This window comes from Diplotaxodon limnothrissa, linkage group LG12 (genome assembly GCF_057381915.1).
Source record: "Diplotaxodon limnothrissa isolate DT_005_m linkage group LG12, D_limnothrissa_male_GT1.1, whole genome shotgun sequence".
Taxonomy (NCBI): Eukaryota; Metazoa; Chordata; class Actinopteri; order Cichliformes; family Cichlidae; genus Diplotaxodon; species Diplotaxodon limnothrissa.
The window spans coordinates 10,916,323-10,934,389 of record NC_140607.1 but is presented as its reverse complement, the minus strand read 5'-3'; the positions used below and the strand labels follow the sequence as shown (position 1 = coordinate 10,934,389).

Below are 18,067 nucleotides of genomic sequence, written 5' to 3'. Positions count from 1 at the left end.
TATATGTGTAAGAGTTTAGTTTGTCTTATGTTGATACACTGGAAACAAAGCAAGACACAAAGAACAGAAAGTCCCATCACATGAGTTTTATTTTGGTATTTATTTAAAAAACATATGTACAAAAATGTAAAAAAAAGTTCAAGTCCAGACTATATAGACATACACACACATGGGAACAAAACTGGCAAAGTAACCAAAAAGAATATTGGCTGTCTTGTATTTGCTGTGAGTTCTTCTAGTTCAACAACCATGTGTCACGAGTGCAGCTTGTAGGTTGTGCAGTGTATTGTTTAAATCGCAGCAGTACTCTGACCAGCAGTCGTGATCTTTACAGCTCCATTCCTCCCTTGCCTGAAGAAACAAGTGAGATTATCAGTGACAAGCAACACAGACCTTTAGTTTGTCATCTTCACACAGAGTTGTGCGTGCGTGTCATTCTGACTTACTTTTTTTAGTAAGTTTTAGTAAGTACGATTTTTTAGAATGTGTCGTCCAAGTGGGGACTCTGGACTCACACACCTCTTCATATCTGCTTTTGTGGTAACACTGAAAGATTTTTTAAAAAGAGGTGTATTAGAAAGGAGCTGGAGAACACAGCAGAATCATGCCTCAGATGATCTTGTGGACTCACATGATTTCTGTATGTGGACAGAAGATACTTGGGTAGTGTATCACTGGCTCAGCCTTGATGAGCTTTGGGCTGATCCTGCCAATGTAACTGTAACACTTGCATTTATTAGATTTGCTGGCTGGTTGTCCTGTGTAGGAAAAGACAAGAGCATTACCCGTTGATCAGCAGCCAAAATATCCATAAACAGGATGAAGGGGAAAAAAAGAAACAAAGAAGGAAAAAAAAAATTTTTTTCACAGTACCTTGTGCACCTACGATAAGCAGGCAGGCAATGAAGGCAGTGACTGAGTTCATAGTTGTGGCTGTATGGCAGATCCGCTGTTCACCGTTTCTGTCTTGAGTATGGCTCCTGATGCTGTGAAGTAAGCAGCACGCTGCCTGCACAAGTGGTCCCACCCCCAAGAGGTGTTTTGCAACATTAATTTCACTTTCCAGAATGCTTTCACTTTCTTCTTCTTCTTCTTTTTCCCCTCTACAAAGCCCATTTCCCAGAATCATAGACTTCACCCATAGCTTTGGAACAACAAAAGAAAACAACAACAGGTGCCTCAGGGCACTGTTCTTTCTGATATTGTCCAAACAGAGGTCAATGAGGAAAATAAATTATAACTTGTTATACTGAAAATTGAATTGTTTGCACACAGCAAAAGAGGGCTTTTCCACATTTCTAAGTGCATGGTGGGATTCCAAGCATAAACTTGCACAAACCTGTTGAGCTCTCCCTGACTTTCTCACTTAGGTAACTTTAATGTTAAGGGAAAAGGTTTTATGATTGTATGTGTTTATGTTGTACTTTTTAATACAATTGTTATTTTAAAAGACTGAAGGCAGACACTAAAAAGGTTACAATCAGATTGCAAGCAACACAGGCCAGATGGATGGTAACAGTATATAGTTTGACTGAGTTAGTGATTGGGTGAGGAAGGTAATCGTGGTAGGACAGCTCAGATCAATTCAATTTTATTTTATTTAAGTAGTACCAAATCAAAATTATTCAAGGTGCTTTCTATTATAAAGAAAGCACAATAATATAATTTATTATTGTATATACAATAATAAATGATATTATTAAATAATAATAAATATGAGAATATAATAAAGAAAGCAGAGAAAACCCGAACAATCATGACTCCCTTTCCGCAAGCCCTTTAAAATGAGTCCAGTTATGAGCAACTGAAATGACAATTGTTTTTAAGAGAGAGAATCTTTGAGTATAAATGAGCTGTGCATTTAATTGCTGATGGACAACATGCATGTTCCATAAAGCATGTGTAACTGACATACAAAGTCTAATCATGACTTATAGTGGGTAGTCAAGAATAGACATTGTTTTATAAATGCCCACCATTAAAGGAAAGGGTATTTTAATGTATTAAATAGCTGTTAAAATGTTTCTTTAATTTTGTTAAAATCAACTTATTACTCCATGCTAACAGTATATGCACTTTTCTTCATTCATTCAAATATTGTATAATGTTTCCACTTGTATACTGTATACAAACCCACACAGTCTCTAGTTAGCTAGGAAACTACAAGAATGCTAAGTCACAACTTTACATTCACATAGATTACATCCCAGAGCAATTGCTTTTGTATTGTCAGTATGTGTCCCCATTTCAAATTATCACCAGTGATTTCTGTGGAAAAGTGATGTGAAACTCAAACAGACTGACGAAAACACCGTGCCAAATGTTTCAGTTAAACTCTGAATGAACTCGATGAAAGTAGGGCCTTGTGTTTTGGAAAAAATCAAGTTGGATCCACACATCCGAGTGCATCCAAAAAATAAATAAATAAATAAATAAATAAAAATTTCATGTAAATTGAGAAATGAGAAGAAAATTTGCAGATTATGAAGAATTTGTAGCATGCTAATTATTTCAAAAGTAGGATGTCATGCCATATAGAAGGCACTATGGCAGAACTAAATGAACATGTCATAAATCCAGTTGAGCGTTCACAACTTCAAATCATTGCAAGTCTAGGTTTCTACGCAAGCAGTGTGACTAAACTAGTAAGAGTTTCACACATGGAAGTCTAAAGCCATTACTAGTGTAGTATTGTAATGTAATGTGTATTGTATTGTAATGTGTATGTGTTTGTCCCCATAGGGAAATAGTTCCTCTGCATTTAACCCATTCACCCAGTGAAGCGGTGGGCAGCCACCAATGCAGCGCCCGGGGAGCAGTGTGTAGGGACGGTACCTAGCTCTGGGGTACCTAAGGGTAGCCGTTCAGTGGAGTCGAACCCCCGACCTTCCGATCATGGGGCCACCACTCTACCTACTGAGCTATCCCTTTAATTGGTATAAAATAAATAAGGTATATATTTTTAACGAATGCCTAGAAAAAAAGTCCTAATTACTACTGAATTTTGTATGTACAAAGACCATTGGACCTCAGTATTTACACTCTTTCTAACACAGATATATGAAGGATGAAGGGACTATGCAGTTGAAACTCCACGTGTGCACCTGTGGACAGCCTGACCATCTGTTGAAGGTAACGGACTAACATGGCTAATGCTAGCATCTCTTTTAAGATCATCTTGGCTTAGAAAAATAGCCAGCAGTACTAGCTAGTTAAAATCCAGAGAGAGAGAGCAATGACCACCGATCAAGATCAACCAGTTTCTTTTCTGGCAGCTGTTGTAATAACAAAGTTTGCATTCTTTGAAAACTGCTGGGTCATGTATGATTTGTCTGAGAACATGTGTCATCTCATGAGCCAGCATTTAATATCCAAGACTAATAGGAGGTTGTATTGTATTCTCACCTAAGCTGCGAGGAAGAATATTCAAACTGCAGTGGATTAATGAAAAAGCACCAACTGTTAAAGGCTGGCAAAGAGGAGCATTGGAGTATATTACACTCAAAAACAGACCAATTCTTTAAGGTCTGTGAACCATACGTGAATCATGTATAACCCGATGTCTCTAATATTTTACTACAAGGATTTCCTTGAGTGTTCGAACTGCATACTATTGGAACCACAGGTATTGTATTGTTAAGATGGATCTGAGCTGGTGTTGTGTGTTTGGTTTTCGGTTTGTTTGTTCCTTTTTTTTGTTTTTCATTGCTGTGAATTTTACACCATATCATATTATGTAATTATGGGTTGTTTGTGAAAATAAATGACTAAAAATATTGTTAAAAAAAGAGAGTTGGAGATGGGGAGGAGGTGGGTTACACAAAGGGGTCTGCAAAGGAGAATGACAGATGCGCAGTGAGATTTAAAGTATGCAGTGTAGGGTAATTTCCAATAAACCAAGTTCAAAAAGGGCGATCGTGGTTCAAGAATTGGCAGTTTGTCTTGTAATCGGAAGGTTGCTGGACAGTCTCGCTCATTGTGTCCTTGGGCCAGACACTTCACCTACCGCCTACTGGTGATGGCTAGAGGGGCCGATAGCGCGATATGGCAGCCTCGCTTCTGTCAGTCTGCCCCAGGACAGCTATGGGTACCACTGTAGCTTACCTCCACCAGTGTGAATGTGAGAGTGAATGAATAGAGATTGAAAATGTGACATCATTCAGGGGTAAAACCGCAAAGGATTCTGGGAACTCGTGGCAAGAGGTACTAGCGCACGCAGGCTTTCAATTGAAATTACATTACACAGCGATAAAAAGAAAAAAAATGGCAAGAAGCTGTTGTATTATTAACTGCAATAGCCGGTCGCATGACAGCCACGGGAAGCTGACGGGTAAAGAGATCGGTTGTTATCGGATTACGTCGTTGAAGAGAAATTGTTCAAGCCATGTTTCCGAAGTAACAAAGAGGCGACTGGATTGCAGCCATTCGAAGACCAAATATAACATCCCAGAACACTCCAGCTCATATGTTAGTCTGCTCCAAGCATTTCCACAAAGGTGTTTTGTAGTAGTTAATACATCATTTTTCTTAACATAATTGGTGATATAGGTTACAAGCAAGTCTGGCGCTGAACAGAAATTGTCACGCTATGCTCCTTTGTTTATTGTGCATAAATAGTGAATTGTCCTGACACAATATTGTGTTTCACTTCTGTTATTACTATGGTACATTGACAAAAACATACTTTTATTCACAGGATAAAACAGGTTTTTTTTGTATCACTAATTGCCCAGTACGATTACAGCATACAATATTATTGTCACTGCTACATTTCTGTAATGCGAACCAGAAATTATTTCCACTACTAATTAATTGCCGTTGAGCTTAAAACACCTGAAAGGCCCTGGGGACCTTTTGTGGCTTTTGCATTTTTCGATTCCAAGCCATTTGCACTGTGTTTAATTGAATATAGCCAAATTCTCCAAAAAAAAGTTTGGTATAATTTTATTTCAAAATTCAAGTCTGACTTCCTTAAATTAGCTTCAGTGGCTAAGCTAACAATACACATCCTCTTAGAGCCCTAGTGGACGTTTTCGTCCCATTGACTTCCATTATAAACGCTATTTTTCACTGCAGAATTATTACCGTTAATGTCCTGGTGATTACTTATGTCTCCGTCTCGTTTTGGTCTATTGGCCTTAGAGTTGTAATTTTTTTTATTTGTCCACCGGGTGGCGCCCTTGCTCCACATTTGGAGCACAGCGGGCTGGAAAACAGCGGGCTGCCGTAACAGACCTGCGGGAAACGAAGCCTCATTTCCGGCGTGCAGCAGCGGCTTCGCCTGCTGATCTGGCGGGACCATTTTCGGTCCCTAGGACCATGAGAGGGTGCTTTTTTTTTTTTTAGTCAACAGGAAATGACGTATTTTTTGTCACGTGGTATCGAACGTGTGTGCTGGAAAAAGGAGTCCCCGGTCATCGTGCCCCGGTCATCGTCGCGACTTACCCCGGGAACATGCACTTTTTTCGGCCTAGAGGAGGAGCATTTGCCGTCTGGAGACCATTTTCTGGTCCTGAAAAAAAAAAAAAAAAGGCGATCGAAATGACTGTTGGTGCCAATCTTTAGTCCATCTAAAGGCCTAATTATAATAACAATTGAATATTACCTCAAATGTTTTTTTTGGAAAATATTCAAGTTTTATGTTTTTTGGGGCAAAAAAAGCAGTGCGCTCATGTGACGAAACCGGGATATAAAGGGTTAAAATCCGCGAAATGTAATTAAAACTTGACATGAATATTTCAAGGAGAAGTAGGTCTAAAAGATTGGCTAATTTAAAGTGGAATAAAATATTAATATATAAAATTTTTATAGCACTTTTTTGGGTGTGGTCGATTAGGACCGATAGTGTGTGCATTTTATGAAATGCGCTCCTGCAAAAAAAATAAAAGGCGATCGAAATGACTGTTGGTGCCAATCTTTAGTCCATCCAAAGGCCTAATTATAATAACAAACGAATATTACTTCAAATGTTGTTTTTTTTAAATATTAAGTTTTTTTGTTTTTTGGGCCTAAAAAAACAGGGCGCTCATGTAATAAACCTGGGATTTAAAGGGTTAAAACAACGAAAATGTAATTAAAACTTTATATGAATATTTCAGGGAGAAGTAGTTTTAAAAGACTGACCAATTTAAAGTGGAAAAAAATATGAATATATAATCTTTTTATTGCACTTTTTGGGGGGTGGACATTTTGGTCCATTAGGGCCTTTAGAGGGTGCATTTTTTAAGGGCCTACCAAGGGTCCTATTAATAAACGGTTAACGAATGTGTATTTATGAAGACTATTTGTGAGACTGGTAAACTTGTGATATGTACAATGGTCTTTTGCTCTACATGGTGCATTTCAAGGTCCTGTACCCATCCGTCGGCTTGTTGCAGTGACCTGAAGTTACTAAACTTCATGAGTGTATGCACTCACTCCAAGAACCGTATAATTATAAATATGAGCGTGGTGAAAGTTGGGCAGCACGCTAACGTATTTTGTCCACTCTGTGTGCTCGTAAGGGTCAAACCCTTTCACTCCTTTGATTTTTTTCCATTATGATTGCCCATTCCACAGAACAGAGTTCACAATTCATCCATCCATCCATTCGCTTCCGCTTATCCTTTTCGCCAGTCTGTCGCAGGGCTAACACATAGGGACAGACAACCATTCACACTCACATTCACACCTAGTGACAATTTGGATTAATCAATTAACCTATCCCCACAAGCTGCATGTCTTTGGACGGTGGGAGGAAGCCGGAGTACCCGGAGAGAACCCACGCAAACACGGGGAGAACATGCAAACTCCTGATGGCCTGATGGTGGAATTGAACTCAGGACCTTCTTGCTGTGCGGCAACAGTGCTAACCACCGTGCCACCCAGAGTTCACAATTCTGTCTGATATTGGGCCACCATTGTGTTGCTTTGAACTTACTTATTTGGGATGAAAAAATTGTTATGTTTTTTTGTTAAATAAATAATTTTCATCAATAAACTTTCCTTGTTTAAACATGTGCCATGGTGTGGTCTTTCTTTGCTTGTAGCTTCTTGGTGTTGTTAAATACAATAGATAAAAAATACATATAATATACATATAATAATGTACAACACATTATGGAGTATACTTCTGCTGTGAGGTCCTGCCTCCTTGTACTTATGCAATTAACTGGACAATCAGTGGACAGGTATGTTTATAAATAATATTATATTAGGCCAATTTTCTTATACATATTTTTGACCAGGGGGTAGAATTGATTGTGAACTGGAAAGGAAAAATGCTCACCACAAAACACTCCACAAATCCCGCAAATGATGGACTTCTTTATAAACTACTGAATCAAGCAGTTAAAAATTCTTCTAAAAGTTCTAAATGAAGCTTCAGATGTCACTGATCAAGTGACTGTGGAAAAACCTCCAAAGCCTCAAAGGAGTGCTTCTGAAGCAGTATGTTGGGGGGGGGTTGACACAGGCGTCAGCTTCAAGCAGGCCATCACTCTTTGCTCCAGATAGCAAGTCTATCCTTGCAAATAGGTTCAACAGGAGACACAGTTAACCTGTACAGCAATAGCAAATAAATATCTACTCTATACCTAAATGAACACCAGATCTCATCACAAGTGTCCAACACTAAATAATCTGCAGCTACAAACACCCCCACACAACACTGTTTTGCCAAAACTCCAGCAACAAACCAACAAAGCTGGAATAAATGTATGAGTGTCAATCACAGTAGCACAGCAAAAGGTTCCTACAAACAACAATGACATCCACATTAACCAAAGTGTCCAAGACGCCAAACAAAGATGGAACCAAGCTATGACAAAGCTCACAGCAAATCAAAGCAGTTAATGGGGTCTACAAAGCTACCTGACCAAACTACCAAGCTGTTAGAATGCCTGCATCTTAAGGATAAAGGACACTCTTTCGAGGATGCCAATGTTCACATTTTGGACAGAGAGGACAGATGGTTTGAAAGAGGAGTGAAAGAAGCCATCTATGTCCACTGTGAGCGACCATCTTTGAACAGAGGCAGGGGTTTACGACACCAACTCTCTGCCATCTATAATCCAGTTTTGAGATCCCTTCCCAGACGCCTTAACGCCCACTCACATCCTGGGCCATCTGACCTCAGGAATTCGCATGATAAGGTGGGGCCAGGTTTCACAATGAACACACCCGAAACTCTGGCTGATTGGGACCCACACCCAGTTTCACACCTTGGCTCAAGCGATTAGAGGATCATCAGGGGGTCCTTTTCTCCCTCTGTGGGGGGATTCTCCCACTAGGTTTATATCTGGGACTCTCCACCATTTGACCTTAGAACTGAAGAAGCTTCTCGGATAAGAGGTGAAACATCTTCAAGCAACTTAAAGAAGTCCAGACGCTTTTCTTTGCAAGCTCCTTTGTTTTGAACTTTTTATTACATTATATCTACTAAGTTTGATCCCTTTCCTCTTCCATTGGCTAACATTCTTTCCCTTTTCCCTCAGTGAAATAGCAATGGGCCAGACACCCCATACTCCCACAGCACCTCCCACAGGACACCCTGAGGTGTCCAGACGCTTTTCTTTGCAAGCTCCTTTGACTACGATAACCTGGATGACTGAGAACCTTCACAGACATATTCAAAACATATAGTTTATTTATGATGTTTCACTTAGTGATGGTGACATGGCAACAGATTGAGATATAAGGTATCAAGAAAGTTTCAACCCAATAAGATGAAGAAAATGCATATGGAATTATTATAGTAAATAAGCAACACGTGAAGGTAAGATGTGCAGTGGAATTGTTAGATTTTCCTCTTAGGGGGAAAGAAGTTGAATTAGGTGCAAGTATTCTCTTCAATAAAGTTAATGTCCACAGGGCATGGTCCAGTGCTATTTTGCTAACACAGGTGTACAAGTGTGTGCAGTGGCGGTCCTAGCCTGTTTGGCGCCCTGGACGTCTGGTGTTTTCGTGTTTGTTGGTTTGTTTTGATTATGGTAAATGGCCTGCATTTGTATAGCGCTTTTCTAGTCCATAGGACCCCAAAGCGCTTTACACTACATTCAGTCATTCACCCATTCACACACACATTCACACACTGGCGATAGCAAGCTACATTGTAGCCACAGCTGCCCTGGGGCACACTGACAGAGGCGAGGCTGCCGGACACAGGCGCCACCGGGCCCTCTGACCACCACCAGTAGGCAAACACAGGGTTAGTATCTTGCCCAAGGATATTTGGCATGCAGCCAGGAGGCAGCCTGGGATCGAACCACCGACCTTCTGATTAATGGCTGACCTGCTCTGCCACCTGAGCTACAGCCACCCAGATTATTATTAGATGCTGCTCCAACCAGCCAGAGAATCCCCCGCCGCCCCGGCCTCTCCTCCCCGTGCCGGAAGCAGCAGGAGGGCGCCCTTACCCCCAGCAAATGGGCGATAGAAAACCGATCGGTGCCTGTGCCATTCCCTGGCTGACGTCGGGGCAGCATGAGTTCAAGCATTTTTTTCTTTTTTGCCGATGCCCGTGATGCCACCCCTCACCACGATGCCGCCCCGGTAGGGTTGCCAACTCCCTGAAAAATAAATAAGGGACACCTCGTGGCCAGGGCCGGGCGACCCAGTTGTCTTCACCCTTCCCAGTGTGGTGAATTTTCTAGCTCTTTTTTTGTGTGTGAAATTATTTTTTTTAACCCTTTGACTTGAATTTGATTTAAGTAGATGTGTATTCTTTGTGATATGAACACATGTGAAACAAATGATCATTTAGCCATTTATTTTTAGCTCAAAATGACAACATTAACACATAAAACAGGTCTCTTTCTTAAACAGAAGCCTGTCATGCTTAACTTTTGAGAATATAAGTAAATCTTTCTTTAAAAGAACTCTGTCCTGCTTAACTTAAAATAATAGAAAACAATAGAAAGAAAAATATTCTTGTAACAGTGCACATTTAGTGCATTTAGTACAATTGGCTTCAGTTGAGGTATTATTTCAGCTTTTCTAATGCTAATCAGCTGCTCCCGTTTGAAAACCCGCTTGTTCCCATGATTACGCATCTTAACTCATCATCATTATTCATCTATGTATTACTTTTATGTATTAGTCATCTATTTGTTGTAATCATCCATCCTTGCAGTCGTTTATTACACAAAATAAATTATATTATCACACTTCTGGCCACATAGCGCTGATATTCACTGCACATGCCCATATTACCTTTTTCCAGCCAGGTGTTTTCCTTTTCCCATTCTTCCCTTTCTCTGAGGGGAACAAACATTGCTGCTCTAACGCTGGGCTCACACTGTGCGGTTTTAGGCCCATTTTGAGCCGATTTTTGAGTGATCGGACCGATTTTGGCCTTCATCGTGTAGTATACGTGGGGTAACGAGAAGTGATTAACACCTCACGACCAGCTCCCGATCATCAATCGCTCGTGAAGGTGTTACCACAGGCGCTCACACTGCTCGCGCGCAAACACGTAAACGCCGTGAAAAAGACGGAGCAGCACGGCTGTGCAGCGTGTGATCTGGACACAAGCGATGGAGGCACAACTTGTAGAACTTTGAAAAGCTCATCCGAGCCTTTTCGATGTGGCCTCACAAAATTATCACGACCACAACAACCGTGAAAATAGTTGGATCTACATCGCTGCTAAATCACAGCTGCCTGATCATGTTTTTCATTAGCAATTTAGCAAAGTTGATGGTGGTGGTGTGTCTGTGTGAGTGAGAGACAGAGAGCGAGCGACAGATTTTCTGTTATAACCTTAATTTTATGGACGCACAGTGTGAGCACTCAGGTCGCATCAGAGCATCGGGCGGTATAGTGTGAGACCTGCATCGTGACCTACCAACTTCTAACCCCTGCGAGTCAATCGTGCAGTTTGAGCAGGAGCTGAATAACGCGACTGAAAAAATCGCACAGTGTCTGCCCAGCTTTAGGTGTACTGTCGTCCGAGACTTGCACCGCAGTGACGGCGTTTGTTTCCCTGTTGGCCATGCTTCTTGTTGTGGTCATCTGTTGTCTTCCGGTATTTTCTCCGTAAGCGACCTTTCCTCGACCAATGAGATGAGCGGTAATCTGAATTGTCATACTCGAATTGTCATAAGTGTGCTGTCAGCTCATTGGTCACAAAGCAGGAGAGGGGCTGGGAATTATGTTTTCAAACAAAGCGTTAATTCCATAAACATTTATAGACTACTTTTGATTCTCACTGTATTACGGGACAAAGTGCGTCCCTTATTAGCTCAATACGGGACGTGTACTTTTGTTCCTAAATACGGGACGATTCCGTATTTTAAGGGACGGTTGGCAACCCTACGCCCCGGGCAACCGCCCGTATCTAAAACCGCTATTGAGTGTGTGCTCTGGATTCAGGAACAGAAGTATAGATCTTTACTCCTCCATTCAACAATTGGTATGCCGATTACATCGAGAGGGAGAGGTCCCCGTAGTCTGCAAGCCAGTGAAGTAACCATTCCAAGCCAGAAGATGGCGCTTGTCAAAGGTGTCTGGCACTCATGCTATGAAACGGTGTACTCTTGCAAGAGTGCAAGAGGCATACGCTTGTTTTTCTTTTGTTCTTCTGTGAACCACAGTGGAGACATGGATGTTAGTGTAAATTCCTATTGTACCGTGTTGGATAAAACAAGCCAATCTAAATTCCTTTGTTACACTCGCAGGAAAGACGGAATGCTTAGTGTCTGGTGAGTCAGATGTTGTTATTAGCCGGAGTTCATTTGAAATTAAATCTTTTTTATTCGGAAAAATACGTTTGTACTTGGACATAAGCTAGGAAATGGAAGTATTAGTAGTTTGTTGATGTTACGGCCTTTCCCCCGGTGGTATAAAATTTAGTTTTAACTGACAGTGAAAGTCTGACGGTGAGCGCATTAGTTTAGGCACACATGCGCACTAAAACATCGTGTGCTGTAGTCTGACAGATGCTGCAAATGTCTGGAGTGTGGAGTACACTAAGGACAGTCTGAAGCACCTTGTAAGTATTCTGGGTTTCTTCTCATTCACTCAGTATACTGTCATAATTTCTGTCTTCCCTGTGTGTTCAGGGGCAGCGGTTTGCCTTAAAATCTACAGAGGATTATGTCTTAAAACTCAGGTGAGACCACACTCAACTCCTGCATGCATCACTTCTTGCATGGAACTATAAAAAGCTGTGGTCAGGTAAGTGAGGCTGAATATATCTCTATTTTCCTCAGGGCATCCTGCAATAGTGGAGATGTGTCTGTTTCCGTGCATGAGGTTGGTGCAGAGCTGCGTTTGGGATCCAGTCCAGGAGACCTGAGTGTAACTCTGTCCAGACTGGAAGGTCCACAGGCCACAGACAAGTTGAGGGAGCTGCTGTTCACGATGGCTGACAGCCTCACACAGCTTGACAGTGAATTCACTTTGTAGTTGTGACTCATTTTATGCAGAATTAAAACTAACTTCCTTTTAGATCAGTACTGACTGTAACATGTCCCCTCACAGGTGGCCCCTCAAGTGGACCCCCCTCAGCCAGTCCAGTGAAAAACCAAAGACGGCCCACAGGTATACATTTGTGAAATGGCTCTTGGCTTCAAATAACCATTGGCCATCTCCAATACCAAGGATTCAAAATCTAAATGTGATGTCACACTGGCTGTGGCCAACTTTTCTATACAACCTAATGGATGTTTGCTCATAAATGATTCCATTGATGCATGCTTTCAGTCAGGAATGTAAAGCAGGACACTCTGCAGGTTAGAAACATGATTAAACCACAACAGAAGCTTCCCGTATGTGTAATCCAGTATGGTTATGGTAGCTGAAGTTGCCTTGGATCAGGAGATGCTGCTCTTCATTTTCATGTGTAAAATTAAATTACAAGAGGCTGTACAACAGATCATGTTGTGATCTGTTGTGAAATCCATAATAATTTTTTGCTGCAACCAAAATACCTGGGAAATGTCAAATGGGTATATCTTTTGTAAAGACAATGGAAATTACCAGAAGGAAAGTAAGATTTTGGGGCTACAGGTGTACCTGTTAATAGTGGATCATATTGGAAGTTTCCCTTGTTCTCCATCATGAATAAGAAAAGCTTTATTCATCCCAAAGGAAAACTCATATGATGAGGAAGAAGTAAGGGGAAAAAAATAAAACAAAACCACATAAACGATGGTTGCCGTGGACATCTGTAAACAGTTTCAAACACTCAGTTTGACTGTACTACAAATATTTATTCGCCATTATGCCTTGACTGGAGTAGTTGTTCTGCATGTTTTGTGAAACTGGCCCACTGGTACAGAACCCCAACACATAGATGTGGTTCTGCAAGTGTGGACTACCAGTCACAATAAACTTTAATCTTGAAAGAGGCTCAAATTTTCTTTTAACATCATAATAAATTTGCATTTATTTTCAGCTGTAATGCAATCTCTTCTAAATATATTAAAACTGTTTTAAGTGATTTTAAAATGGGATTTTCTTAGTGTTGGGTAATTTTGAGGTAAGTACTGAATACAATAATGATCTTATATCCGGTGCTTATATGTACATTGAAGTATTCCATCTTTTTCAGTAAAAGGAGACATGTAAATGTCATGCTTAAAAAGGTAATTGGGCAATTAAACGTTTTCATTAATGCAAAACTGTTCTCCTTTAGAGTTTGAGCCCTGGCAGCAGCAGAGCAGCGCTCCAGCAATGACCATGAAGAGAAGACTTCCGGGGTCCTCGCTCATCAACCCTGGGGTTAAAAAGTATGGTGTCTCTTACAGGACTTCAATAGAGCAGTGATGCTACTGATGTGAGTGAAATAAAGCTACTGTCCATGTGTGTTTGCAGAAAGCAGCAAGCGACTGGCGTTGCCTTTGATGATGCAGATGAAGACTGATCTTCCTCCTTGTACTCATAGTCCTGCTGCGCAGCCAGAGATGAATGATCTTTTAATCCACTAACAGAACATGAAAACCTCAGTGCATATTTATGGGATCAAAGCTTAAACTTTAACTGCTTTTTATTAAACAATGACTTTTAATGCTATATAATGGTTGTCTCCAATAAATGATTGAATGATAATTTGTAATAAAATGACATAAGAAACACATTTGCACACTTTTAATTCCCCCCCCCCCCCCTTTTTCAGGACTTGTTCTTATATTGTGCTTTTCTACTCTGAGAACAGCACTTTACACAACTTGCCTTATTCTCACAAGCACTTGTTTTGCTGTGCAAGTGCTTCTAGCATTCACACTCAAATGCATTGGAGAGCAACTTGGGGTTAGTATCATGCCCAAAGGATGGAGATAGGGGGTCAAACCACCAGCCTTCAATTTAATAGGTGATCTGCTCTACTTCCTGAGCTACTGCCAGCCAAAATATGGCCTGTATTTGTATAGCGCTTTACATATCCACCCATTTACACACTGGTGATGGCAAGCTACATTGTAGCCACAGCCACCCTGGGGCGCACTGAGAAGCGAGGCTGCCGGACACTGCCGTCACCGGGCCCTCTGACCACCACCAGTAGGCAACGGGTGAAGTGTCTTGCCCAAGGACACAACGACCGAGACTGTCCAAGCCGGGGCTCAAACCAGCAACCTTCTGATTACAAGGCGAACTCCCAACTCTTGAGCCACGATCGCCCCCGAGCTGCTTTCTTGTCCACTTTGTTTGATAAGATGTAGCATTCAACTCTATTTAAGTTACTGCTGTTTGTGCTAGGTGTTATCTAGGGAGGAAAGTTCCCAGTAGATGTCCTATTGATGTAGGGGTTAGGATGTAGATGTTCCCCACAGCTGTCAGACTCCTGAACTCTGCCTCCTGACATCTGACCCACGTTAAACTCATGGACTGAACATACACACACCCACAATGGACAACTGTACCCTCAAACACAATAATAACATGGACTGAACCACCACTCACAACCACTAGCACTTTATATAGCCTCTGTAGAAACTATCTACACCCTCACTTATCTTAACTGCACTACTGTATAGCTCTGTGTAAATAATCATTCTGTACATTCGATAATCTTTAATCCTACAACTGTTTACAACTTGCATAGTTCCCATTTCTGTATAGCTGTATATCCCAGATTCTGTAAAGTTATTTATTTCATATTCTGTATAGTTTTTCATATTTATATCCTGTTCATATCCTGTACATAGCTTGTACTCACTACAGCCTGTACATACTTATAGTTATAGAATATTCACAACATACTTCATACCGTGTACATTATAACATACCATAATAGACCCATTTCTGTAATATACTCACATATCTATATTATTGCTAATATATATTGTAATATATCTATATCACTAAAGCACTTCTGGATGGATGCAAACTGCATTTCGTTGCCCTGTACCTGTGCATGTGCAATGACAATAAAGTTGAATTCTATCCTATTGAATTCTATTCTATTCTATTGAGAGTGCTGTAACTAAGATTAAGAATATAATTAATTCAGTGTTATTATCTTTGTGGAGAGCAAGCTACCTGAACTACTCCCACAGAAATAGATTGTCTTTTTAAATAGGATTTACACTGCATATTACTCTGGATAAGGTCGCTCTCCTGAAAAAGCCTTAAATCTGAAGTACTTGACATCCTGGAAATAACTCTCTAATGCACATCTTAAAGCAGATGATGTGTAAGCTGCAGAGGAAACGACATCTTGCTGATTTAGAAGATTTCCATTTAGCCTCAAAAAAATAGTTTGTAGCATTAACAAAAAATCCATCACTTGACCCAGGTGTCCTACGTACAGTTAACAGTGTATTAAAAACAGAGGAAAAGGTCCATGTTGTGCTATGCAAATTCACTCTCAAATGAAATCATGAACAATTATTTTTCTTTATTTTTACTAAAAATGAAGAAAAAGAATATTAGGTTGTTCAAAAAAAAAAAAAAAAAAAAAAAAAGTGTGTATTTTCATTTACAAACTGGAATATTTACAGTCAACTAGCATTTGACACCTTCAAACAGAAGTTGCAGCCCAGGCTAACTGGACCACATTCCACAGATTTTCTGTATTCTTGGGTTTTGCGTCAAAAACAGAATTTTTGAGGTCACACCACAAATTTTCAATCAGATTGAGGTCCAGGGATTGGGCTGGGCTCTTTTTGGTCTGCAACCAGGATGTTACCTGCTTGCTGGTGTGTTTGGGGTCATTGTTCTGCTGAAACACCCATTTTAGGGGCATTTCTTTCTCTGCGTAAGGCAAAAAACAAAACAAACCAACAAATTATATTTAGTTTGAAAAATATGTTAAAAGTTTCGATCAAGTACCTAAAAATACTCTTCCAGTATTTTTAGGTACTGAAACTGGTCCATGGTGCCTGTGATAAATGGACCCAACTCCAAAGTATGCGAAACATCCCCAAACCATTATGCTTGCACCTCCTTGTTTTACGGTCTTCACTGTGTACTGTGGCTTGTATTCAGTGTTTGGGGGTCGTCTCACAAACTGTCTGCAATCTTCAGACCCAATAAGAACAATCTTGCTTTCATCAGTCCATAGAATATTGTGCCACTTCTCTTTGGGCCAGTCAATGTGTTCTTTGGCAAACTGTAACCTTTTCAATACTTTTTACGAGGTTTCTTGGAAATAATTTGGCTTCACATAGGCATCCTCTCCTCTGATTGTTAAAGTACTCACAGGTAAATGGAGATCTATATATCTTCCTTGATCTCTCTGGAGCTGATCACTGGATGCTTCTTTGCCATTCTTGTTATTCTATCATCTAGGCAGATGGTAGTATTCCTTTTTCTTTCCCATTTCAAAACATTTGAAATCTTTTTAGCTGAGCAGCCAATTATTTCCCCCTCTCCAATCAACTTTTGATTAAAGTTCTTTCTCCCCCAGTGCAATGTCTGGAACAACTCATTTTACTCACTGAGCAAGGGCTAAAACCAGCAGGTACAACAGCTGCTGCCTTCCTTCCTTAAATAAGGGCCTTAATTGACACCCATTTCTTCACAGATTGAATGACCTGAAATCCACACTGCTATTAATTTGAACACACCCCTTTCACTGAATCAGTCAATTACCCCCAATTAGCAGAATGCGTCTCATGTGTGTTAAGTCTGTTGGTTGGCTACACCTAGTCATGAATTTGTTCCCATGTTGTATCATCATTTTGCCAAAAGCAGTACTTAAACACATTAGTAATGTAAGACTGCTATAATTTTATTCTGTAATTATACCTTCCTTTTATGTGAAAAATTCTTCAAAGAGGAAAATCTGCAGTGAAATAGTTTAAATGAAGATCAAGTAATTAAACTACATGTAAAATAACAAACTTTTTCACAATTGTTTTGGAGAATGCTGATTAAATAATGACAAAATGTTAGCCTGTTTACAATGCCAGTAGCAGTTTATAAAAAGTTAAAATTAATATTGAGATGAATTTAGTTAATCTCATTGGTGCAGCCTGGTTCTGCTGGAGGTTTCTTCCTTTTAAAAGGGAGTTTTTCTTCTTTCGCCAAAAGCATTTCCTCATAGGGGTGGTGTTTTCTCTGTACAATACTCTGTAGTATTGTAGGGCCTTTTCCCAACAATATAAAGTGCCTTTAGGTGATTGTTGTTGTGGTGGCTTTAAGTGTGAATAATAGATAAAAAGTGCATAGAATAAAGTCATGTGTCTTTTAGGTGCTTAGTAACAATGACAAATGGTTCTAGTTCTTATATAGTGTTTTTTTAACTTTACCTGACCACTCAAAGCACTTAACAAAATGGGAAAAAATGATTTAAAAAAAACCCCAAAACATTTGTTGTGTATTTATGGGGCGATCGTGGGCTCAAGACTTGGTAGTTCATGTTGTAATCGGAAGGTTGCCGGTTCGAGCCCTGGCTCCGACAGTCTCGGTCGTTGTGTCCTTGGGCAAGACACTTCACCCGTTGCCTACTGGTGGTGGTGGTCAGAGGGCCAGGTGGCGCTATTATCCGGCAGCCTCGCCTCTGTCAGTGCGCCCCAGGGCAGCTGTGGCTACAATGTAGCTTGCCATCACCAGTGTGTGAATGTGTGTGTGAATGGGTGGATGACTGAAAGTAGTGTAAAGTGCTTTGGGTTCAACAGAGACTAAGTAAAGCGCTACACAAATA

General features: G+C 40.4%; 2 protein-coding genes across 2 annotated transcripts; one reads left to right on the top strand and one right to left on the bottom strand.

Annotated features, from left to right (window-relative positions):
• Positions 1-259: 259 nt before the first annotated feature.
• On the bottom strand, positions 260-925 carry LOC146620896 (C-X-C motif chemokine 10-like). The gene is made up of 4 exons (XM_085367939.1): positions 874-925; positions 632-758; positions 469-546; positions 260-354 (listed from the first exon to the last, which is right to left on the bottom strand). Exons 1-4 carry the CDS (start codon positions 923-925, stop codon positions 291-293), a joined length of 321 nt encoding a protein of 106 aa, XP_085224065.1. The 3' UTR covers positions 260-290.
• A 10,469-nt stretch (positions 926-11,394) lies between these two features.
• Positions 11,395-13,978, top strand: paxx (PAXX non-homologous end joining factor). The gene is made up of 7 exons (XM_085367938.1): positions 11,395-11,681; positions 11,911-11,971; positions 12,042-12,091; positions 12,192-12,370; positions 12,463-12,522; positions 13,619-13,712; positions 13,798-13,978. The coding sequence occupies exons 1-7, from the start codon at positions 11,395-11,397 to the stop codon at positions 13,844-13,846; spliced, it is 780 nt and encodes a 259-aa protein (XP_085224064.1). The 3' UTR covers positions 13,847-13,978.
• The last annotated feature ends 4,089 nt before the right edge of the window (positions 13,979-18,067 follow it).

Excerpts from the sequence above, each read along its gene's own strand:
- paxx (XM_085367938.1), top strand. The coding sequence starts at position 11,395 with ATGCCGATTACATCGAGAGGGAGAGGTCCCCGTAGTCTGCAAGCCAGT. Across the intron at positions 11,972-12,041 it reads AGGACAGTCTGAAGCACCTT|GGGCAGCGGTTTGCCTTAAA; the intron begins GTAAGTATTCTG and ends CTGTGTGTTCAG. Across the intron at positions 12,092-12,191 it reads GATTATGTCTTAAAACTCAG|GGCATCCTGCAATAGTGGAG; the intron begins GTGAGACCACAC and ends TATTTTCCTCAG.
- LOC146620896 (XM_085367939.1), bottom strand. The coding sequence starts at position 925 with ATGAACTCAGTCACTGCCTTCATTGCCTGCCTGCTTATCGTAGGTGCA. Across the intron at positions 759-873 it reads GCTTATCGTAGGTGCACAAG|GACAACCAGCCAGCAAATCT; the intron begins GTACTGTGAAAA and ends TTTCCTACACAG. Across the intron at positions 355-468 it reads CACATTCTAAAAAATCGTAC|CAGGCAAGGGAGGAATGGAG; the intron begins TTACTAAAACTT and ends CACTTGTTTCTT.